At 43.6% G+C, this 25,996-nt stretch overlaps 1 protein-coding gene across 1 annotated transcript in view; it reads right to left on the reverse strand.

Moving 5' to 3' along the window:
• The window catches only part of LOC310756766 (cadherin-related family member 3-like), a 46,000-nt gene extending 25,923 nt beyond the window's left edge, over window positions 1-20,077 (reverse strand). Inside the window, exons 1-9 of the mRNA XM_083601474.1 lie at window positions 19,913-20,077; window positions 18,025-18,113; window positions 12,237-12,337; window positions 7,807-7,917; window positions 6,727-6,923; window positions 5,469-5,646; window positions 3,242-3,404; window positions 1,631-1,733; window positions 358-456 (exon numbers count right to left, since the gene is read on the reverse strand). Coding sequence (XP_083457600.1) covers window positions 358-456; window positions 1,631-1,733; window positions 3,242-3,404; window positions 5,469-5,646; window positions 6,727-6,868 — 685 coding nt within the window. The 5' untranslated portion in view covers window positions 6,869-6,923; window positions 7,807-7,917; window positions 12,237-12,337; window positions 18,025-18,113; window positions 19,913-20,077. The remainder of the gene's footprint in view (window positions 1-357; window positions 457-1,630; window positions 1,734-3,241; window positions 3,405-5,468; window positions 5,647-6,726; window positions 6,924-7,806; window positions 7,918-12,236; window positions 12,338-18,024; window positions 18,114-19,912) is intronic.
• Window positions 20,078-25,996: the final 5,919 nt, after the last annotated feature.

Consider the following 25,996-nt stretch of genomic DNA (forward strand, 5'->3'; position numbering starts at 1 on the left):
ACTAATAATAAGCAAGAAACAATAAGAGTATAATTTTTAAGAAATAGATAATAATAAAATAAACCATACACGCTAACACAAAGAACTGCAATTTTTATAATTACAGTGTTACAATTATCACAGTATAATGATCATTGCCATGTTATGACTTAATTTCTCTTAATTTTGAGCTTCTGGTTCAAGTTTAGTACAGCAGCTCTCGTGCTATGCTCAAGTTTTGCTTTATTCGTTGTATCTTTGAATTTTTTTTTAAAAAAGTATTATCATTCTATGCTTCTCTGAGCTTTTTTTATAAGGCAAAGCGCTTAATATATTTTACTTAATTTTAAAAAGGAACAATCAAAGATTGTGACGTACCTCCAGCTGTTTCAGGAACAACAAACGCATAATCTGCTTTACTAAATGCCGGCCCAAATTCATTGACAGGTAAGACTTCCACAATTATCGTAGCAGTTACTAATAAAAGAACAAGCAGACCAGCATTTTCCAAGTATTAACCTGAGAATTCACCCAGCTGACAGCAAATAGGAAAACAACCAACAGGAGAGTAAACTGAAACAAGAGGCCCAGGTCTTCGTTGTGTCAGAGGGAGCCAGTGTGTTGGTTAGAGTGCTGGACTAGGACTTGGGATACCATAATTCAATCCAAACTGGAGCACGAAACTCGCTGGGAGATCATGAACCAATCACTGGGCTGCAAAGGGTTGTTGCAAGAATAACATGGAGAAGGGAGAACTATGTATACCACTTTGAGCTCCTTGGACAAAATATGGGATCCAGGTGTAATGATAAATAAATATTAAGCTATGGCCAGTATTTCATTCCCAGAATCAAGGCAGAGTGGTCCTCAAAAGTGCCACTTACTATTTCATGGTCCTAGTGAGAGATTTTACTTTCTTGGGCTCCATGATCACTGCAGATGGTGACAGCAGTCACAAAATTAAAAGACGCCTGCTTCTTGGGAGAAAAGCAATGACAAACCTGGACAGCATCTTAAAAAGCAGAGACATCACCTTGCTGACAAAGGTCTGTATAGTTAAAGCTATGGTTTTCCAAGTAGTGATGTATGGAAGTGAGAGCTGGACCATAAAGAAGGCTGATCGCCAAAGAATTGATGTTTTTGAATTATGGTGCTGGAGGAGACTCTTGAGAGTCCCATGGACTGCAAGAAGATCAAACCTCTCCATTCTGAAGGAAATCAGCCCTGAGTGCTCACTGGAAGGACAAATCCTGAAGCTGAGACTCCAATACTTTGGCCACCTCATGAGAAGAGAAGACTCCCTGGAAAAGACCCTGATGTTGGGAAAGATGGAGGGCACAAGGAGAAGGGGACGACAGAGGGCGAGATGGTTGGACAGTGTTCTCAAAGCTACTAACATGATTTTGACCAAACTGCGGGAGGCAGTGGAAGACAGGAGTGCCTGGCGTGCTCTGGTCCATGGGGTCACGAAGAGTCAGACACGACTAAACAACAACAACAAAGGTTCCAAACCTAAAGTTGGGGCAAGTTGGGGGGGGAGACATAGAGAAAAGATGGATTCCCCACACAAGAATCTCAAAGGAGGACATGGTCAGAAGAGCAAAAGGCATGGCATGCTAAGAAACACTTGGATTCTTACTAAAATCCTCACCTGTGTGTGACGGATTTGCACCATCAAAAACAGAGAGAGTCATTTCATGGGTGCTGCCAACTGCAAGATTCCGTGGGTCTTCATAGTCCAAATATTGTGTTACCTTCCAACACAGCAAGAGTGAACAATTAAACCATGCAGCATAATATCAAAGGCAGATTGAAGCTCGTTCATATTTCAAATTAACAGTTAAATGTATCTCACTTTTCCTGTTAGAAATGCAGATGCAGCTATGGATAAGACTCAACCAGGGGCAATTTCACACTTGGAGGACTGCGATTTGGTGCACCCTGCTAGAAAGAACACTTGGCTCCAGTTTCCGTAGGAATGCAGAACTGAAAAGATGTATGTGCTGGTCCTACCCATCACCTGGAGGATGAAAGGCTGCTGGGTTGTCTGTGTGTGCGTGTATGAATCTTGGGAGCTTGGGAGTTTGTGTTATCATTACAAGCTGTTACTTGTAAACTGCCTTGAGAATCATTTGATTGGAATGCAGGGTCTAAACCACCAGGTCCAGATGGCATGATGGCATCCACCTGAGAGTTCCCAGAGAACTCATGTGAAATTGCTGATCCAGTAACAAAAGTATGTATTTGTCCCTAAGATCAGCTTCCATACCTGACAACTAGAAAATGGCAAGGAAATGCTATTTAAAAAGCGTGGTGGTGGTGGGGAACATGGGGGATCTTGGAAATTACAGGCCAGTTTGCTTAAAAATAAAAAGGTGAATGCAAATATCATCATCATCATCATCTTATTCTTACACAACACCCTTTCTCCAAAAGAAGGCCAGAGTGGCTCAAACTATGCATATTATCGGACAGTGATGGACAGCCAGGAATGGCTTAGCTCCCACTTGCCACTCAGTGGCAAACCCAGGCTTGTTGCTACATAAGAAATAATAATTTTATTATTTATACCCTGCCCACTTGGCTGGGTTTCCCCAGACACTCTGGGTGGCTTCCAGCAGAATATAAAAACATAATAAAACATTAAATGTTAAAAACTTTCCAATACTGGTCTGCCTTCAGATGTCGTCTTAAAAAAATATGCTTATATTATATTATATTATATTATATTATATTATATTATATTATATTATTATAATATAATTATATTATGTTATTATAATATTACATTTATATAATGCTAAATTGTAATAAAACTTCAAACTGGTTTACAAAAAGAATAAAATTACCAATAAAAACTGTTAAAAACAAAATATTCAAAAATAGTAAGCTAAGACCAGAAATTGGCTTGATTCTGCTGCAAAAAAGGGGGGGAGAACCCCACCATTGCCAGACTAAAGTTTGTGCATTTTACTAAAGGAATCTTTTCCCCAACTGTCCTGGGAGGTCTATTAGCATACATGAGCTCCCTTAGATCAGGTCAAACTAATTGTCCCTCTAGCCCAGTAAGGTTTATTCTGTTCTGACTGGCTGACTAGAGTTTCAGACCTGCTATGGGCTTCTTTCACCTAGACACACCAGGGATCAAACTTGGGATGTTCTGCATGCGAAGCAGGTAATCTTCCACTGAGCTATGATGGATCCTCCCTTGTTCAGCTCCTGTGCCCTTGGCTTATCTTCTCCCACATCTTCATTTACTCACCCGAATGGCATTTTTAGCACCTGGAACTTGTTCAAACAGCTTTCCAGTGCCAACCGGGCCACTGTTGGGTTCATAATGGAGTTCATCAGGGGGATTGTCCGTATCGTGACATTTGACATTAGCAACCACTGTATTAATTGCAATAACTTCTCTGCTGGTATATCTGATTAAAAGGAAGTCATCAAAATGTGACATGCTTGTACCAGAGACCTCAGTTTTCTTCTCTAAATGTCCATCAAATCAGAAGCCGTTAATGATCGCGCCTATCATTTTAAGATAACGTTCCACGAGGTGCTCAGACTGGGAGAATCTGGATGTGTAACTTCACAAGGCACACTGCAATTTATACTGACTATAATCTGTCTGAATTTTTTTATACCCAGTAGTTCAAGTGCAACCATGGCAGGAGTATAATGGAACCCTATTTTATAGTCCTATAACTGCACTGTCATGAATGCTTCTTTTAAACATATTTGTAAGAGTCAATTCAATAGAAAGAAAAGACTTAACTTGACTACTTTTCCCTCACATTTTTAGGGGGATTCCAATAAGATTTCCCTCTCTCTTAAGTGCTACAGTGCTACTCACAAATTTTCAGGATAAAGGGAAGTGGGTTGAAGTCTCCTTAAAACAATACAGTGGTACCTCGGGTTACAGATGCTTCAGGTTACAGACTCTCTAACTCAGAAATAGTACCTCGGGTTAAGAACTTTGCTTCAGGATGAGAACAGAAATCATGCAGCACGGCGGCGGCATGGCGGCGGCGTGGCGGCAGTGCGGCGGCAGCAGGAGGCCCCATTAGCTAAAGTGGTACCTCAGGTTAAGAACAGTTTCAGGTTAAGAACGGACCTCCAGAATGAATTAAGTTCTTAACCCGAGGTAACACTGTATGTGCTGGCCAGTTGTGGCTGGTGCCCATTGGGACTTGTAGGGTGGTTAGGAAGGTCAACAGTAGGTGGAGCCAGAGACAGACAGACAGAGGCGAGTAATTCTAGTTTTGCCCCTATCCTCCTGCCTGCTGAGTTCTACAAGGGCAACACTTCCCATTTTGCAGAGTGAAAAATCAGTTTCTCTCAACACACATCCTTGTATGTTGATGTTACTTGATGTAAAGGTAAAGGGACCCCTGACCATTAGGTCCAGTAGTGACCGACTCTGGGATTGCGGCGCTCATCTCACTTTATTGGCCGAGGGAGCCGGCATACAGCTTCCGGGTCATGTGGCCAGCATGACTAAATTGCTTCTGGCGAACCAGAGCAGTGCACGGAAACGCCGTTTACCTTCCCGTCGGAGCGGTACCTATTTATCTACTTGCACTTTGACGTGCTTTCGAACTGCTAGTTTGGCAGGAGCAGGGACCGAGCAATGGGAGCTCACTCCTTCGCGGGGATTCAAACCGCCAACCTTCTGATCGGCAAGTCCTAGGCTCTGTGGTTTAACCCACAGCACCAGCGCAAACCCTCCCCTTGATTAGATTATGCATTTTAAAACCTTGCCCTTGCTATCATGGTATATGCCCACCCATGTCATCGTTGGTTAGGTATAGACACACAGCCATACACCCATTGCTGAGACAGCATGCATCTGTTTTCAAATAGGCTCACTGTGAGGTAATACAGCATCAATCTGCAATGAGCTTTTATTTTCAGAACTAGCTTGACAAGTGCTTTTCAGTGTGTATGTTTGTGTGTGTGTGTGTGTGTGTGTGTGTGTGTGTGTGTGCAATCAGTGTAGATCGGGCAAAGGCAATCTCCGGCCCTCCAGATGTTTGGGACTATACTTCCCATCTTCCCTGACAACTAGTCCTGTTAGCTAGGGATGATGGGAATTGTAGTCCCAAACATCTGGAGGGCCGGAGTTTGCCTATGCCTGGTCTAGACCGTGTGTGAACTAGGTAGGACAAAGCAATAATTTAGTCCCCACTGGTTCTAGAAGAAAAATGTGCATTTGCAGCCTGAGACTAAGGAAATGGAACCTCACAGGCAGTGTCACCAACTGAACTGCTTGTCAGAAAGATGGCAGGCAGGTGGGGGCTGCCTGGGGGCAGACTGAATAAGGTGGGGCAGGGCTCCATTTGCTCCATTGGCATGGGGTATTTCTTTGGCCCATTTGTTCGACTGTTGTCAATGAGCTTCTTTATATTTTTTGAACATCTATGTGAAGGAAAATATATTATGAGAAAAACATAGCTAACCATTTGCTGCCATTTCTTGACTCACTAGCTCACCTGTATACATACTGATGACAGAATGGCACATTGTCATTGATTCCATGTACATTCACTATCACAGGAATGCCTGCACACCTCCAGGTACTGCTGCAAGCCACAACGGTGAATGACTGAGCACTGATAAATCCAGCCTCTTCCATGTCCAGTCTAGATGCAATTAGTAGAGTACCACGAGCTGCAAAATAGTTGTTAGGATAATGATGATGATGATAATGATCTGTGGCCTGGCCTGGAACATTTAGTAATTCTTACTAAACTATGAACCTGCCCATAATCTAAGACCTCCGCCTGATGTTCTGCTTGTGTGCCCACTACTGAAATTGGTTACGTTAATGAACACGTGAGAGGGGCCTTCTTGGTGGTGGCCCCACAGTTGCAGAATTCTCTTCCAGTTAACATTTCCTTGGCGTATTCTATGCTGGAATTCATTAAGTTTTCAGAAACTCCTATTTTAACTTATAAGCACATTAGGGGAGCCCTGCTGTGTCAAGCCCAAAGCCCACCTAGTCTAGCATCCTGTTCTTAACGTGGCCAACCAGATGTCTAGGGAAGCCTGAAAGCAAATGGGCACCAGCAATGGTAAAAGACCATAGCTCCATGGTACAACACATCCTTGGCATCCCAAAGGCCTCAGGTTAAGGCTCGAAAAAGTCCTACCTGAAGCCCTGTAATGCAGCTGCCGTTCAGTGTTGACAATATTTAGCTACCATAGAATGATGGTCTGACCTGGTATTAGAGGAAGTAGAGCAGAAACAGGACTAGGAGGCTCCAGGGATAGGCAGTGGGCCTCCAACTGGGGTATCAGCAGCTGCCTAAGGTATGATGCTGATGCCTGGTGCCTGCCCTGTAACATCCCAAGCGCCTCTTTGCATATTCCATGCGCTATGCTGCCCCTTGTAGAAGATACAAACTTCATGTTTTGCAACATTTTGGTTGGTCCTCTTAAAGCCATTGCCCACTGAAATAATGGTATCCCTCTCTACTTTATGCACCACACACCTTGGCTACCTTTGTTTTTCACATAAGCTAGATTTTGCCAGTCTCGTGCCCTCCAGATATTTTGGACTACAGTTCCCATCAGTCTTAGCCAGCACAGTAGGCTTGGGCTGATGGGAATTGTAGTCTAAAACATCTGTTCCAGGAGAAATATGTAGACTGACAGTGAGCTATCCTCTTCTCCTGTGGTTGTAATAAAAAACAAAGGATTTAGGGTAGGGGTGGGGTTTTGCCAGGATTCACATCCGTCATGGCTTACCTTTGTCAATCATGAAGTAAGGATTGCTTGGATCGAGAACGAAGGTGATAGGATCCATTGGATCTTCTCCCACAGCATGGCACTTGCCAACTGTCATCCCAATGGGAATTTCTTCATCCAAAGTAATGTCCACCAGAGCCATTGAAACCGAGTCTTCTGTCCTAGGAGTCAATCTGCCTTTCCCAATACTGAAAAAACTAGAAAGGCAACACAGCTTATAAACAGTAGTTGCAATGTGCAGCTCAGCAGCGGATCTTATCTTTTTAACTGAGCCAGCACAGTCTCAGTCTTCACTTTAGCAAGTGTGGATATGACAGTAATTATCCAAGATGTGGCAGCTTTATAATTCCCATATTGACGGTGGGAAGATGAGGATGAAATAGAGGACTCTCAGGCCTATAGTTCCTACTCTCAGGTACCACTTCACTTATTTAAGGAGCTTAGGTGGGGACAGGTCAATAACTGAAGGATTTTTGTTGTGTGTGTGTGTGTGAGAGAGAGAGAGAGGGGGGGGGAGGGAGAGGGAGAGGGAGAGAGAGAAAGATGGGTGCGGTACAAAAAAATTAAAATTATTCTTATTATTTCAGAGTTTCAGACAATCTCTTCTCCCAAGCAGAAATGTGATATGGTTTTCCACACATGACAATAAGGAACTTTTATTTCCATGGCTGTGAAGGGAAGATAGCTGTGTGTGCCTGTGTGCATTATCCTTTTTAAACAATCTTGAAAGCAGCATAATGAAACTGTAATAATAATAATAAAATCTTCCCCACTATTATCCCTAGTTTGGCTGTAGTAGTTTTAGTAACGTCTCAGAAATCTGCAAAACCTTTTGGACTGGCAGAGGCCATACTGGGACTAGGGTGGGGTGGGGGAAATGAGACCTGTTCCTACAGGTGAGACAGCAGAAAATGGATAGCTGTTCCTACATTCCAAGCCCAGCCCCACAGTCCTACTATGTTCCTACAGGAAGCTCTAGAGACTTTATTCCACCATCAAGGGTCTCTTAAAAAGTCTTTCAATTATACACAAGCACAAGATACACACCCTATAGAACCAAGCACTACCTTGGATGCTTACGTGCAATTAAGAAAGACGTCCCCACTGTGCTTCACTTCCACAAGAAACACGTTGATATATCCAGTCGCAGAGAGACCTTCCGGATCAGCCACAGTCACCTTTACTGAATAGCTGTAGGCAAATTATATATTTATCTACCACAGTGATATCCTGCTCTCCCCCCACCCCAAATAACCCCAACACCATTCGTTGACATCAGAAATGGGGATATCCAGAAAGTAATAGGAACACCTATCAATCTTCCAGGACACTCTGTAACTGACCTTTATCAAGCAATTCAATTATGTCACCTGTGGGTTACATCAAGATTGCTGCTGTGCTGTTTTGTTTTGTTTTAATCACACTACATGTGCTAATTAGTTTACTAATGCCAGGCTGTTTGCATTAGCACCAACACTACCATGTTAATTGGCCACTCTGCTGCGCTGTTAATTGGTTACTGTAACTATTTTGCTTTCAGGTAGCTGTCACTTTCTGCTCTTTTTACATTTCATTTCCTCTGGCCTCAATTTTCTGCATTCTCTGCTCTTTCCCTCCCCCCTCCATGTGTCTGTCTTGCCAATTTAGGATCAGAAGTCGTGCAGTTGATGAAATGGACTGTGTTGCGTGAAAGTTCATGCCATAATAAGCTTGTTGGTCTTTAAGGTGCCAGAAGACTCTTAAGGTCTTTGTTTTTGTGGGATCCACCTCTTTTGATGAATTTATACTGTTCCATTCAGGGTGGTAAGTTTTCATTGGATGTTATAATTTTAAAGGTTTTACCACTTTTCATAATTGCTTGTTGCATTGTTGTAACTCACCCTGGGACCTTATGGTGAAGGGCAGGAAAGAAATAAAAATAATAAAAATTGGTGCCAGGTGCTCAGAAGGCTTCTTCCCATATAAACCTGCCAAACAGCTTAAGGTCCACCATCCTATGTCCCTGCCTTTGCTTTGGAAAGGACCATGACTTAGTGGCATAACAGCTGTATTTCATTCAGAAGGTCCCAGGCTCAATCCCTAGTATCTCCAGATAGGCCTGGTAATGTAACTGTCTGAAAACCTGGAGAGCCGTAGCCAGTCAGTGAAGATAATACTGAACGAGATGGACCAATGGTGTGACTCAGTATAAGGCAACTTCCTGTGTTCTTGTACTCAGAGGTGCTGCAAGTGGCCACTAGGAAAGGAGCTTTCTGAGTAACTCTACCCTAGGAATGTTCTCCTGATTGCGACTCTACCTACTATCTCGAATTCAATATTCTTCAGGGGCCAAGGGATGGTTTTCTGTTTTACCTAAGAGCTTTTGTTTGATGGTTTGCATAGTTTTTTTCAGTTACTGATTACTGCTTCTATCATCTGTGGTTGGCTGGTACTGCTTAGTTTTCCCTGCCACTATTTCATCTGCTGAGGTTTGGTATTATATATGTTAGATTCATACTCATAAAATTTATACACCACTTGATTGTGTCAGCAGACTTTGCAGTTTGGGTGAATTAGATTGGAATAATCATTTACAGTTTCTGGAATTCAAAGGCTTTATTCATGCAGGAACGATTTACAGGATGAGTGGAAAGAGGAAATAGAGGACATATTATCTGGAGAGAACAGTAGACAAAATGGCTCAGCTTTTAGGGTTAGAGTTAATTTAGACGGCAAGCATAAGCAGAGTGGCTAGATCATTAAACTGTGACCTCTTGAGAAGGAAGTGTATTTGCTTTCCTCCAACAGTTTGTACAATAAACCTCAAAACAGTTTACAAAAGAGATTAAACAATAAAATTATCACAAAGAAAAAAATCACAAAACTACATACACATTTTGTATGTGTGCATTTTAGACCTACAAAAGTCTAGAATACTAAAGCAAGTTAAAACTCAAATCAGCTTTCTAAGCATCTGGGAGAAGCAAGGGGAGCCCAGTTGTGCTAGCATAAGTCCTTCTCAGGCTTCTGCTAATAGGGCCAGATAATTGAATCAGGTCCCATGAAATTATCTCATCCTCTTTACTAATAATAAGCCAGATAAGCCAAGATACAACTGTTTGAACATGGGCATTGTGTTGTAGAAATGCAGCAGAAACAGCCTCTAAATAAATGACCTACACAGAAAGCCGAATATGTCCATGGGCAACTTTCCACTCCTTCTGTATAGTACCATTTCTCTATCTTCTCTTTGTCTGTCTTAGCTAGTTAAATCACATGTAATTGAAAAACTCTCCAGAGTAGAAATTTTGTCTCTCGCAATATTTTGTTTCAACTTTGAAAGGTACAGCAAGTGGTGGCTTCAATTGTCACTTTAGCCTGCTGGAGTAAAACTAGAATGATAAACAATGAGTGCCTGTAATTGGAAAGTGAATAATTAGATCAGAAAGTTCCCTCTGGTTGAGCAGAAAGCTCTGCAGTCTCTCTGGGAATATGATGAAGAGCTTTCCAGATCTCATTTGGGTAACGGTCTCTCTTCCACTTGACAAAAAGGAGGGAGCAAGAGGGGAGTTATGCATACTTTCCCTAGACATGTTCATGTATTTCCAAGTCACCCAAGTAAGAAATGCTCTGATTAAAAAAGACACACCTTCTATTTTTAAACAACACCAGGCGGTATTAATATGCAGGTAGAGGGAAATGACTAATTAATGTAGTTCAGCCTTATTAACATACAGCTATAACCCTGTTGCATCCTGCAAGGGCTGGTGAGGTCAGCATTGAGGCAGTTAGAATTAATTAGACATCCCACACTCCCTCCGCCCCCCTCTGAATTCAGGCACATCCTGAATCCCACCAGAAGGATAGATACAGAGCTAAAAGCTGAAGGACTTTTAAGCTTATGAACGAAAACAAACAAACCCTGCAATAAGCAAGAACTCTATTAATAGCAATACTGGTTTTTTCCATCCTGTCGTTTTCAAATGCCTAATTTAAATTTATTTTTGCATATACACATGAATCAACTGTTCTTCTAAGCTTTGGGCAAAAATCAAAATCAAAATGTTTTTGTTCCCTTGGTTTTCCTTCCCAACTCCCCCTGATTTATGTCCTTGACTAAACTGCGGGGCGATGTCACATGATATGACCACATGATGTGGAACTTCCACACTGAAAGGGTCAGGAAGTGGGTGATGTAATGATTTGACACACCTGTTGTTATGTTACTCCTTATGAGTCACAGGAATGCTATGATATACAATGAATTGAAAAGGAGGTTCAAAATAACTTTTTTAAAAAACAACAACAACCAGAAGCCTTTCTTTTGGGAATTATAGGGGCAGAACTACCTAAATTGTATAGAAATTTATTTATGTATGCTACTACAGCAGCAAGAATGCTACTCACCCCAAAGTGGAAAGAAGCAGAAGTCCCAGCAAAGGAAGAATGGATACAAAAACTTACGGAATATCCCGTGGGCTCCCCAGGCTTGCTGATAGCTTCCTGAAGCTTGGAGAGCGAGAGGGGTCGGTGCGCACCGACCCCTCTCGCTCTCCAAACTTCAGCGAAAGCCTGTATTCACCCCATAGGACGCACACAGATTTCCCTATAGTGCGTCCTATAGGGCGAAAAATACGGTAAAAGACACCTGCTCCTTGGGAGAAAGGAGGATGGCAAACCTAGACAGCATCTTCAAAAGCAGAGACATCACCTTGCCAACAAAGGTCCGTAGAGTTAAAGCTATGGTTTTCCCAGTAGTGATGTATGGAAGTGAGAGCTGGACCATAAAGAAGGCTGATCGCCAAAGAATTGATGCTTTTGAATTATGGTGCTGGAGGAGACTCTTGAGAGTCCCATGGACTGCAAGAAGATCAAACCTCTCCATTCTGAAGGAAATCAGCCCTGAGTGCTCACTGGAAGGAGAAGAGAAGACTCCCTGGAAAAGACCCTGATGTTGGGAAAGATTGAGGGCACAAGGAGAAGGGGACGACAGAGGACGAGATGGTTGGACAGTGTTCTCGAAGCTACCAGCATGAGTCTGACCAAACTGCGGGAGGCAGTGGAAGACAGGAGTGCCTGGAGTGCTCTGGTCCATGGGGTCATGAAGAGTCGGACACGACTGAACGACTAAACAACAACAACAAATGCACTGCCCTGTGATTCATTGTATGGTCCAGAAAAATGCATAATGCACAAATAATAAAATGGAACAGCATGTGGATAAAGAAAAATCACAACTTGTGCTGCCCTTCCTCATGTCACAGGAAAAGCTGTCTGTCTTCCTTCCTTCCTTCCTTCCTTCCTTCCTTCCTTCCTTCCTTCCTTCCTTCCTTCCTTCCTTCCTTCTTTCCTCCCTTCCTTCCTCCTTCCTTCCTTCCTTCCCTCCTTCCTTCCCTCCTTCCTCCAGATGCTCTTGCAGTGTTTGTTCCCCCCACAAGCAACCACGTGTGGGAAATAATTTTAAATGAAAAACAATTGGGATTTTCTCCACTTCTGAACAAAATAAAACTACAAAACAGATATCTGCTTACCTCTTTTCCCTGTGTTCAGATCTGAAGGTCTCTGTCGTAGAAATTGTCCCTGCACCATCAATCTTGAATACTGTGAGGTTCGGTGAGATCTCGATAGAGAACTAGTAGGAAAGGGTGGCATCAATTTTTAAAATGTTACGGTTCATGCAAAATGTCGGAGGTTGGAAAACAAGGATAGCAAAGAATAATCTGATATATTAGAAGTATTGCTGTGTTTGAATGCCCAGTCCATCCCTATGCAAGTGAACCCACAGGATAGTAGTAAGAGTAGCAGAGATCTCTATACAATCTATATAAATCTGTTGAACGTTATCCCCTCTCACTTCAAATGTTACTCATAAAGCAACAATTATTTTCTGACTGGCTTTCTGGAGGGTGGTTGAATTTGCTTTTGGTTATCACCAGCTGTTTTTATTACTTTCTGATTTTGATTTAAATCCTATAGTAAGTCAAATGAAGGAAGTTCATTGAAGGAAATTTCCTCATCCCCTCTATTCCCCTGCTCCCATAAGCCTCTCTGGAGAGTAGCAGACGGGGGCCTGTGGGATGTGGCACAGGAGGACTTGCTGGGGAGAAAAGAAGAAATCCTTCTGTAAACTCCCTAAAGATCCAGTTCTGATTTATATCAGGGGGACAATAGCACCATCACCCGCAATGATTCTGTGGAGGAGTCTGCTCCTTGAGAGGAGTCTCTGGCTTGCTGGACTCAATACCTTCCTTCTTGACATAGAGAGTACTTCCGGTATACCCTTCCTTGTCCTTCTTATAGAGTTTATAGCTGGAGATAACTGTTAAGTTGTGAGTGAACATATCAGACGACACAGCGATTCTTCAGACAGCTCTTGTTTATTCACAGGCCAGAACAGAACTGAACTGAAGGGTTCAGCCAGCCTGCTTATATAGAGCTCCAGTACAACGCAACAGTAGCAACTTTCTGTAACTATCCAATCACTGAACGTCGCTTTCAATCCCTTATTTGCATATGTGGACCTGAGTGAAAACTATCTACAGTATCCCCCTGCTGGCCCAGGGTGAGAACTTCAGTACATAACAATAACCATGTCCCACAGGTTCTCTCCCTTCCACCAGGTTTCCACTCAGGGCCAGCCCTTCCATGAGGCAAAGTGAGGTAGCTGCCTCAGGCAGAAAATTCTGAGGAGCAGAAAGTGGCTAGAAATGTGGGCCATGCAGTCTACATTCCTTCCCTAGGGTGTGGAGGTGGAGCTTTGTTCCATCACCAGTGCCTAAGGATGGTTCAGTTATCAGCCTAGTCAGTTTTTGTGCACTGAGTGGGGAATGCCTTGTCCTTCGCCTCAGGCAGCAAAATGGCTTGGGCCACTCCTGTGCCTACTATTTCAATGCCATCGCCAAAGACCAACGGCTGTCCCCTAAGACCATTGTGCAAATTCATACGGAATGGCTTTATTTTAATGTGAAAGAGAAAAGTTATGTCACAAAAGCTTTCTCCCCCCACCGCCTGCACAAACAAAGTGTGGCTGATGGCTTGTTACAGTCTGATATACTTCTGTTTACAAAAGGACTCACATGGTTACTAGGCAACAGGAAGACTGGAAGTCAGCTGGAGGAACAAGGAAGTTTCCCGCTTGAGTTTTTGGAACCATCACAGCCAGCAAGCGAGAACACAAATAGCCTCTGTATTAGAGCAGTTGGCTTGACTTTCTTATCAGCAGATGGACAGGCTGATGCTCTCTGGAGATTTTTTTAAGTCATTAAGGACACATTAAGGATTGAAAGCAACTTTTCAATCCAAGTGATTTCAATCCAAATGGTTTCAATGAGAGAGCAAACATGTTAATTACCTCTCACTGAAATCTGTGAGATTTAAAAGTGCTTAAATTTATCTGGATTATGTTTTAGATACAGTATTACCACCTAATCTTGCCATATGTCTGGAATTTCCCGGACATAGCTGGGATTTGGCCGTTGGAAACAGGACCTGGGCAGAAAGTGCTTAAATGTCAACACAAGTCTTTTCCCTAAAGTAGAACCACTGAAATGCATTGGTTTCAATGGGTCTACTCTGTGTGGGGCTTGGCTGAATACAACCAGTGCTTTATCTCAGCGCTGTGGGATTTGATAAGGTCATCCAGGGACATAAACAAAAATAATAATGTGCACATACTTCTTAAAGTGGATTAGTAGGCCATTGACATTTGAGGCACTAAAGGCGCACAGCTCCATCTCTGAAAATGGAAACTCCACAGAAAAATTAGCTAAGGCATTTCTGCTGTGGTCAGCAGCATTGTGAACTAGTCCGCCGCCTGGTGGCCAATTTGCCTTTAAAACCCAAGGACATGGTTTACAACTCACCACCACCACCTTTGTTCTGCTGTAGTAGTTCTCAAATTTCCGGGATCGAGTCTTAAGGAGGGTATGAATGTTCAGGAGAAATGGTTGCAGCAAGACCAGGAAACAACACTGGCTAGTACTTTCCTATTCTTTCTATGTCTCCATGCCTGTTATTCGAGCTGGGCAAAGCCAGTGTGTGTGGTTTATCACCATTTGTTAGAAACCAGGCTGAGGAGTACTGCTCTGATGAAGAATTGTGGGAGCCCCCCCTTCCCCTGACCAGGATCCTGAATCTTCCCAGGAGCAGTGGGAGAGTATAGATTTGGAACAGTGGTTTGCAGAGGGGCATAGTTCTGAAGACAAAAGTTGGGACGAACTGAGGAGTGAACAGCTAGGAGAAGAACTGGGAGAGTGAAATATACTCAGAGTCGCAAAGTGATTTCATGCTCTTTATTCAGCTCATAGTGGCGAGGAGGAATGAATGAAAGTCCCCTCAAAGTATCTGCTTTATATACATTATTTACACAATGGGCTGCACATGATTGGCTAATTCTGGAATTCTACTGTAAGCCAATCAGGTTGTGGATTCACTTATATCTGGAGCATGATTGGGTGGTTCCTGCCAACCAATCATACTGCTGCATTGTTCTAGGACCAATCAGACTGCTGCATTCTGAATCCTATTGTTCTAGGACCAATCAGACTACTGCAATTTGGATCCTATTGTTCAAGGACCAATCAGACTGCTGCAGTTTGGATCCTATTCAACTCAGTACATAACAGAGAGAGAGAGAGTTAACTGACTCTCTTTCTTGCTTGAAAGTCTACATCTGCCCAGTCCAAGGTCACGACGAGCAGATAAGGTGGCAGCCCAGAAAGCAAGGTGGTTGCGAGATCAGGTTGCAAGGCGCGGAAGTGACTAGGGGGGAAGTGGGTGGAAACCTTAACTGGGAACACCGCCATTCCGAGAATGGCTGCTTTGTTCTTTTGCTGTGATCATTAAAGACTCTTTAAATGGTAAGTGACTCTTTTTGCTTTGTCCTGCTTGTCTACGGCCAAAGGGGCGGAGGAAGCTGAGTCCTCGAAGCCTGACACCGTCCTACATTTGGAAAACGTGCTCTTGCACCCTCTGTTTTTCAGCATCCTTCGGAAAAGCCACCTTCTCCACAAATCCACACTTTAACAGCACATTTTAACTCCCCCAAATCCACAGGGTGCCTGTGCTTCTGATATACAGTATGCAACTAGCTATACTGGATAATTACACCAGTAGCAAACACAAAATGGAGCCACTGAGAAACGAGCAGGAGGTATCAGCATGCTTGGGGATGTTTGCAGAAATGCAAACAACTCTTGAGGGGGGGCAAGTAAACAAAATGAAACAAACCCCAGAAGCCAGAACTGAAAAATAGAATTGGGAAACCCTCTAATGGTGCAGCCTCTGAAAGGGCATGGCTATTTGGCTGGCACATTGAACAGGAACACTTCTCTGCAACCTTTTGCTGCCGGTCCCACTTGTTAAAATTGTTTGTTCGTTTTAAAATAAATTTCTGTTTCTTGACATAGCTCTCAAACTGAGGTGGAAATGTGAAGAACTGAAAAATGAGAAACTGGGAGAAAACAAAATGGACATTCCTAGTAACAACACCACTGAAATAAAACACAGCTGCCCAAAGACAATGCTAAATTCCACTTCACAAGGACTGATCTATCATGTGGGATCCGCTTGTTCAAGGGGAATGGGTCTATGACCTGAGGCTGGATATCTTTATTTTTATTTTTTGCACTGAAGAAGGTAACAACATTCAATCTGGGCTGGAGTTGTACTATTCCCACTGGTGCTATAATGTCATAAAACAAGAGCAAAAGTAGACCTGAGGGAGTCGTGCTCATTAGCGGAACATCCAGTTTTGAATAATGTATTCTTAAAAATACATTACATACACTCTTTAATAATATATATATTCTAGCCTAGCATTTGAAAAACTTAGCATGAATTTCCCCAAAGGTTTTTTGTTTTTTAAAAAGAAAACAACCAAGGGAACAAGCTATAATCATAAATAAAGCTGATGGCCTGTTCCATACCTTGAAAAATGCCTTGCTTGTGTTTAAAGTTTGTTTCATAGCTGAATTATCAACCACAGAAGATGGCAGTTTATAATTAAAATCCAAACTCTTCCTTAATTACAGGTATTGCTAAAGTATCGTTCCTTGCTATATAATTACTCCTCGTGGAGATGACTAATTATTTTATTTTATTTTTGAAATGAATCTCCTAGTAAAGTAGCCCCAAAATGCAGGGCTGCCAAGGCACAATATGTGGCCCAAATTTTTAGGGGAGAACCTAAAATTCTTCTTTTGGAGAATGTGGCGGAAGGGGCGAAATCTCAGGTCAGGAGCCAGGGCAGGTTGTCTTCTCTTTCCCCTGGCCAGCCAGTTCCATTCTGCACTTTAAACCACCCAATTATTGCAGTATGTTGCTCAGCCCTGTCTCTCCCTCTCCCTCTCTCTCTGTGGGAGCGTTGGCCTAAGGAGCAGCAAGAAACACAAGCAACTGTTTTTTGAAAAATGGAATGACGTTTCTTCATGCCTGGTGGGCCTGCAATGCCCTTGGGACACCTGCAGGGCTGGCTTACCCATAGGCACTAGGGGTGTGGGGCACCCGGGCGCTGGGCTCTCAGGGGTGCCAGGCTGAGAGTCTGGGGCCAAGATTTGGAGTCCAGGGATTGAAGAGCCAAGCCAGTCGACAGCTGCTGCCGAGTGGAGCAGAGCCCATCTGAGCGCTGCAGGAGTTTCTGCTGCGGGCGCTGAGGCACCTGGGATTGGCAGGCCATCGAGAGGCCTGCCCAGTGCACACATGCTGCTCAAATGAGCAAAAAAAAAAGCTCAACAAGTTTTGCCTGCCCCCCCCAATGGAGATGCTGGGCAGTTTTTTTGCACCCCGGCACCACATATGCTAAAGACAGCCCTGGACACCTGTGAGCAGGACCTGGGCACAACAGCACCCTGTGTGCCTCGCTGCTACTCTGCCCCACAGTGCCCCAGTCCCAACCAGCTAAGCAGCTGCGACACCCGTGTCAGGAGGGCATGGTCTCCAACCCACCATATGCATCACTACTGTTCATGTCTGCAATTTTGACGCGCCCGTGGGATTTATTTATTTAAGACGTGTATAACCCACCTCTCCTCAAAGAAGCTCAAGTCAGTGCATACGACTGATCCTGTGAAGGAGGTTAGAAGGAGAGAGGGAGAGCAACTGGCCCAAGACCATGGTTGAGTTGTCTTCCCAGTCCCAGACCAACATTCTTAAGCACTGTGCTACATTGCCAAGAGTTCTGTGTCTGTGTCACACACGACAAACAAACCTTGTCCATTCCCCCTATATTTAATTTAAAGAACATGGGGGGGGGAGTAATTTGAGACCCCACCTTATTTCCGTAGATTAAGCTATAGAAGTCTAAGAGTCATTGAGAATTACCTTCAGAGGGGCTCCCTCAGGATCTCTGGCAGTGACTCTAAAAATTCCAGTGTTTTGCAGGGTATCCTCTGTGATATAAATTTCAGGAGCTGCAGATAAATATTGTTGATGAATCATTCATTTGTTATTATTATCTAATCATCTGGCAGCTTTAATTCCCACTTACGGGCTTATTTATTTCTATTTCTGCCCCTCACACTGTCTCTTGGGCAATGTTAAAATCCTGAAACAATCAAAACAGAATTGGCCATGCTAGCTAGGGTTGATGGGATTTGGAGTCCAGTTACATCTGGAGGACACAGTGTTTCCTACCCCTGCTTGGGATATTCTACATGGATAGAAGGCATCCTAGGAGCAAAGGTTGGACCCTGAGTCTGTCTTCCATGGACAGATTTGCAAAAGGGACCAAGGTCTGGGAGAGTTCTTCCTGGAACAAAGGAAAGGCAGGGCCAATGCAAAACACACCATTGCCTGAGGTGGAGCTATGATTGCTTCTCTGTAGCAACCCCATGACTTGGACCTCCCCTCTACTACTATACTCAGGAAGAGAAAGCCAATTCAGAACTCCAATAACATAATACAGTCATACCTTGGGTTGAATATGCTTCATGTTGAGCATGTTCGAGTTGTGCTCCGTGGCAACCCGGAAGTAACAGAGCGCGTTACTTCCGGGCTTCACTGCTCGCGCATGTGCAGACGCTCAAAATGATGTCACGCGCATGCGCAGAAGCGGCAAAAAGCGACGCACACGTGCGCAGACGTGCCGTCGCTAGTTACGTTTGCTTCTGGATGCGAACGGGGCTCCAGAATGGATCCTGTTCGTATCCAGAGGTACCACTGTACGTGCCCCATCCTCCAGCCCTAGGAGTCCTCATAAAGGAGCTGTGCTTATGGGAAGAACTGTGAGGGGAGAGGTTTCCAGCCGTCCATTAAATATCATATGCTGATATTTAATATTCTTTACTATTCTAATGGATTGTTGAATATTACTTTATTTGATATTAGTTGCTTATTTTAAAGTTATGTTTTATTATCACATTGTTGTATTGGATTAGATTGGTATAAGGTGTACATTTTTTGTTTCTTCAGCTTTACAAATTAAGTGTGAAATGAAATGAAAAATTCCAACTTCCACTGAGTGACTGGGACAAAAAATTACACAGGGAGTGGCAATCAAAATAAATGGGCCTGTGACCTTCTGAAAAGCCTGAAATGTAGCCTGCTGGTCGTAAGGCTGCCATATGTCTGGAAAATGGCATCCAGGTGGATTTTTGGCCACTGGGCAAAATGTATGGTATGTATGGTAAGGGGAGATAATATTATTTTCCCCCAAAAGCTCAACAACTTTGAGTAAGAAGAAAATAAAAACTTTGTTCACTTTTGGGAATATGGCAACCTGGTGTAGCTTCATTGGGTGGGTATTTCAAAGGTGTGGTGCCACCACAGAAAAGGCCTTCTTTCTGGTGGTTACCCATGCTACAGATTTCGGCCCCAGACACACCAAAAGGATCCCTGGGGGAGATCTTAATGCGCAGGCAAAATGGTCGAGGTGCAGGATGTTCATCAGTTTGGCCACAAACTGTTTAGGGCTTTGAAGAATGACACTAGCAGCTTAAATTGGTTCTGGAAATGCAATGGAATCCAGTGTAGCTTGTATAATATAGGTGCTATAGAAACTTTACACCCATCAGGACTCCACCAGCTGCATTTGAACCTGCTGAAGTTTGCAGTCTGTCTTTAAAGGCATCCCCATATAACGAACATTACAGTAGCCTCATCTGTATGCGAGCAGATCATATTGGCAGAAGGGGGTCAAAGACAGGTCAGAGGGTGTGAACCTTTTGAAACCAGCCATTGATCATGCCATCAAAATGTAGTTGCTTCATACCTTGGCTAGGCTGAGTCAGAAGCCCAGTGAAGACAGGTGGTTCGTTGACATCAACAATCTGGACAAAGATGGTCTGAGAAGCCGAACTCCCCTTATCATCTCTCACAAGGATGGGAATTGTGTAAAGACTTGTGACTTCAAAATCCAACTTGGGTAATGCAGTGGTCATTAACTGGACAGGTTAGAAATTCAGAAAACTAAGTGTGAGTATAAAAATAATAATACACAGACTACTATTTCCAGCTTGTAGCATTTTTCTTATTTTACCCTGTTCAGCAAAACTGAGATGGATGTGAAGCTAGCAGTTCAGCAGCTGTCACTTATGTCTTCTCTGCCTCAAGAGCTGAGTCATACTGAGCCCTAATTTGTAGACTGTTGAGAGGCATTCATATGAACTCGCCCACTGTGACCAAGGGGGCTATGCCCATTAGTGCCTCTGTAAGAAAGCACCACTGAGATGCATCTTCTGTTAAAAAAAAAAAGGTGTGGTGAGATTCTGGGAATGAGATCTATTGTATCAGTGATAGAGAACCCCTCAATATGTTTTTGGGATGCCAACTCTTAGCTGCAGATAGCATAGCCAGTGGTCAGGGCCGTGGGATGCTGGATCCAACAACAGGAGGGCCACAGGTTCCCTGTCATTATATGACCTAAAACCTGGAGCCCAGACTTTCTTCTCTGCTCTACCAATTGTACAGTCTACTCCAGGCTTCCTCAACCTTGGCCCTCCAGATGTTTTTGGCCTACAACTCCCATACTCCCTAGCTAGCAGGACCAGTGGTCAGGGATGATGGGAATTGTAGTCTCAAAACATCTGGAGGGCCGAGGTTGAGGAAGTCATCGTCTACTCTATACCACCACTATCCATGCATGCACAAACAGGTCCTTTACTGCCTTTTTGGAAGCATCAGCAACCGGTGCAACCCAAGAGATGTTTTACATTATTTTAAATGTGTGTATATGGTCAGGTAATATGTCTGTCAGTGCCTTAATCTGCAGCAACATGGAGGCTGCACTTCTGATGCCTGGTGGGCAGGGCCGGATTTAGGTTTGATGAGGCCCTAAGCTACTGAAGGTAATGGGGCCCTTTGTATGTCCAGCTGTCCTTTGTCAACAACAAATTGTCACTATTTTTTATGTTGCAGAACGTGAAGAAGGGGAGGGGGATGACCAACAAAAAGGGGGGGGTGATGGGTAAGGGTGCCATTTACAGCCCCTTTGATTTGAGGAATAGTGCATCAAGCAAGCAAGAATTGGTGGGCCTGTCCTGGAGGGAGTGATGGGTTGCCATCTGTGCTTCCGGTCCTCAGGGTAACATAGTGAGTTGGGCTTCTGATTTTTGTATGCTGCTTGGTAACCACCTGTAAGAGCAGCTTGTGGTAATTTATGGACCTAATAGGTATCTAAAGCCATTTGCACATGTTGCCCTGCAACCAGTCCATGCAGAATGTAGGCACCCTATATATAGAAATGAGCAAATGTGATATTTTAGGGAGCAGGCTAACAGGCGAGGCCCATTACTTACATCATAGGAGCCTACACAACACAAAACACTATTTGTTTTTTTATCTTATATTTTGGAAATGTACATCCAGGTTTTTTCCCTTTTAAATTTTTTGCCCCCCCCACAAGAGTGGGGCCCTGAGCTATAGCTTGTTTAGCTTATACGTAAATCCAGCACTGGTGATGGGGAAAGAGGTCAAGTGGTAGGCAATGCATATAAGCTTTGAGGCTTCTTGCACTTTTTTCTATGATTACCATCCACAAACACCTGCAAACTCCAAACTAAAGGTTAAGGTACAGGTAACCCTGACCGTTAGGTCCAGTTGCGGACGACTCTGGGGCTGTGGCACTCATCTCGCTTTACAGGCCGAGGGAGCCAACGTTTGTCCGCAGACAGTTTTCCGGGTAATGTGGCCAGCATGACTAAGCCGCTTCTGGCGAACCAGAGCAGCGCACGAAAATGCCGTTTACCTTCCCGCCGGAACAGTACCTATTTATCTACTTCCACTTTGATGTGCTTTCGAACTGCTAGGTGGGCAGGAGCTGGGACCGAGCAACGGAAGCTCACCCCGTTGCGGGGTAAACTCCAAACTAGATGTAGTCAAATTAGGTTTTATTTCATTCTTGCATTCTTATACCCAGTGCGCAGTAGCTGACCCTTGCTGGAGGAATTTCCTTCCTTTCTTCCTTCCTTCCTTCCTTCCTTCCTCCCTCCCTTCCTGTATCTATTAAATTTATCTCCCACCCTTTTCCTCCCAAAGGGGCCCGGTATGGCGAACGCATCTGTAATCAGAAATACAATTCCAAATAAAATAAATACAAAATTTGCTGAAAACATCTAAACATCTGAAACAGATTTAAGAACAGATGCATAACCAAATCACATGTCTGGATGGGACTACCAAAATAGAAAAATTTTGGAAGGCATCTAAAGAACCACGGTGATATTGCCCACCTAATGTCAAGCAGTGTTGAAGTCAGCAAGCCCATGCTTCAACATGAAAGCTTTCGGGGGTCTAGGGAGACACTGCGCAGGTAATGAAAGGATGATACACAGTCAGGAGCTGCACCATAACAGCATAGACCGGTACATCAAGGTTCTTTTCTACTTGAGCTCAGTGCTAGTTCCGCCATAAAAATTAATAATAGACAGACACAAACACCATCCCAAGTTCGGCTTACCACCCCACATTCCTGGCTTATTTTCTGCAGCTAATTGTGCTCTGACAGGTAGCAATTGGCAGATTATAGAGCAGAGCGTTCCGTGCCTCTTTTCAAACTGATGTGCCTATGCAATCAGTGCATTTTGTTGCCTTACTATTGTTTCCTGGCGAAATCGCTGTTGTTTTATTTGACTGACTGCCCAGATCCCCCTGCTAGGTGGAAGGAATAATTGTAAAGTAAAACGAGCAAGGAGAGAGGAGCTCGACAATGGGTAATGATATGATAATGCAAAATACAGGAAAGCACAATTGCTCGCTGATACATGATAAAAGATGTCAGGGAAAAATAAATATATAACACAAAGCAACAGCCGCAGCAAGGGTAAACTGCAACTGTTTTCCTCCACTGTTACTTTACAAATTCATCCTTAAGCGACAAGTCCATTTTTAAAATGAACTAACAAATAAACACCTGTCGAGTTTGTCAACTCGTCAACACATGTAGAGGAATCAGCTTGCGGTTTCTGAATGAGGGGAAAAAAATCAATGAAAAATACAAACGGATCATCGTACATTACTAGTTGAAGAAGAATCAGTTAGCAAATAAACCACTAATCACAATCCCCCCCCCTCAAATGAATGGGTTAATTCATGAAGAAAATCGCATGGTAACAATGATCACTTTAATCCACACCCACCACTGATGTGCATCCACTGGAAAGTTGCCCCTGAGAGGTTCTGGAAGGTTGCCCTTTGGGATGAAAAAGGTTCTCCATTTCTGGCTTATAGGTTGTATTTGACTGCCAGTCTGGTATGCTTCCAAATTTGGAATTGGGGAAGGGTGAGCCATCTTGTCCTTTGCCTCAAGCAGGAAAATGACTTGGGTTGGCCCTGGTGCAGGGCAGGCCATGTGGCACACATTGCTCTGTCCACTCCTTGCCCCTCAGTATCTGCTACCTGAGGCAGCCAATTCACTCCATCTAATGGTAGGGCCAGAGGATGAGATGGTTGGACAGTGTTCTCGAAGCTACCAGCATGAGTTTGACCAAACTGCGGGAGGCAGTGGAAGACAGGAGTGCCTGGCGTGCTCTGGTCCATGGGGTCACAAAGAGTCGGACACGAGGACACGGCTAAACAACAACAACAATGGTGGGGCCAGCCCTGCACTGAGCATTCCTCTTGAAAGATAATTTGACCATAAATTGATTTATTGTATTTCTATTCTGTTTTTCATTCAAATGAATCTCAGAGCATCTTACAAACAATCAATAATAATATCATAATAAGACATAATAACTACTGCCTCCCATGCCGTTTTTGCTGTGTTAGCATCACTGAAGTGACCTCCCTGGGGCGCAAACCTGGGCAGTGTGTATGGAGGTCCTAGGCTGCCCGGATGACAAGGCCTCTCGGCCTCTCGGCCCAAAGGAAAGCAGAACAATACATTTAGCACTAGCGTGGCTACAGGAGTTGCCGGAAGGAAGCATACAAGGTGCCATCCTTAGGCGGTTGCCTTAGGGACTCCAGATTTGTCTGGGGTTTACTCCTTAACCCTTTCTTCTCCCAAAGATACTCCACAAGGTAGCAGGTATTGATTGTTCCTCAGAAGTGCTTTTCTTCTAGAAAACAAAGGTGCTGGTACTGTGTACCCTTGAGTACCCCCAGGGGGAAAGCACTGTTCCTCAGAGTTTGCTCCCGAAGCCTTTCCATGAATATAGCCGCAAGGCAGTGGAGATTTGGGATTATTATTATTATTATTATTATTATTATTATTATTAATAATACCCCACCCATCTGGCTGGGTTTCCCAGCCACTCTGGGTCAACTCCCAACAGAATATTAAAAACACGATAAAACATCAAACATTAAAAACTTCCCTTAACAGGGCTGCCTTCAGATGTCTTCTAAAAGCCAGATAGTTGTTTATTTCCTTGACATCTGACGGGAGGGTGTTCCACAGGGTGGGTGCCACTACCGAGAAGGCCCTTTTCCTTCAGACTTTTCCTTCCCCTAGATGGGCTACCTTCCTGGGTTGATGAGTCCCATTTGCCCCTCTAAAACATAATAGAGCATCACAAATAACATGGACAAACAGTAAGCCTTGGCTTCTGTCAGATCTTGTTACACTTTCATCGTCTTCCTCCTCACATCTTAAGTAAATAAATAAGCTCTGGGAATGGAAGTTTCCAAGAAGTTCCAGGCCCTTGCCACAAATGAAAGGAGTATACAGTATTTCCAGTGGGCAATGTGGGGTTTTGATCAGATGTAATTAACTATATCCATTTAGTACAAATACCCACCTGCCATTGATCTGTGCCCTTTGGAATAATGACAAAGGGATGCTTTATTGGGTGAGCATTAACTATGGCTGGTCCCCCAACTGAAGAACTGTGGTCAGGAACAACCACGGTGATGTTGGTTACTACCGTATGCTCAGGTGCGTTTTCTGCCAAAGGCCAAGGTCTTTCAGACATTACGCTGAGTAACGAGAGACCTGAAAGAGAAGTTATACACCACTTTGACACTTTTCATCATTTAACCTATTTCAGTTTTTCAATGCATTGCAGTCCGTTTGCCAATATTAAACTTATTACTTTATTAGAAACAAACAAAACAAGGCAGTTGCAGCACAATGATAACCATGTCCACTCAGAAGTAAATCCTGTTTACAGTGGGTCTTACTCTCAGGTAAGCGAGTTTATGATTAAAGTGTACACACCATACATTTAAAACAGTTTAAGGCATGTAACTTCTCTCAAAGAATCCTGGGAACTGTAGTTTGCCCCTCACAGAGCTACAATTTGCAGCAGCCTTAACAAACTGCTATCCTCATGGAGTCTTTGGGAGAAGTCATGAGCTTTAAATGTGCTTTAAATGTTTGGTGTGTATGCAGCTGGTTTCCTGCATCACACCTTAGCTATTTGAACCAGATGTTCCTTTTAAAAAGTACATAAATAGATAAAGGGGGATCAGCCAGTTAAAGAAGTCTTGATTGATCCTGCGAGCTTTAACCAATTAATCCATCTTTTAATTGATTAAAACTGCATACATTTGTACACGAGTTGTTTTAAAGCAGCCAACCTGCAGTCGGTCCCAGTTCACAATCCTACAGGCAGCTGTATATTAACTGGTCCTCTCCACCAGTGGCCATAGAGTGCTTCAGGGCAAAACAGGCTCTTGCCTTTTGCAAGGACTTCTTCAATGGGACTTAATTCTGAGTAGATACGTTTGCAGTGTGAGTTGAGATTTGCCTGGTTCAGATATCATCTCCACAATGAATTCACTAGGTGATCTTAGGCAAGCCCCTGTCTCTCAATCTCATCCCCCATCTATAACCCATGGGGATCAGAATTCAGGCTACTGAGAAATCCAGGCTTGGGTCCAGCTACAAACTTCAGTGGGCGCGTGGTGGTCACAT

Source organism: Podarcis filfolensis (genome assembly GCF_964270895.1).
Source record: "Podarcis filfolensis genome assembly, chromosome: 2".
NCBI lineage: Eukaryota > Metazoa > Chordata > Lepidosauria > Squamata > Lacertidae > Podarcis > Podarcis filfolensis.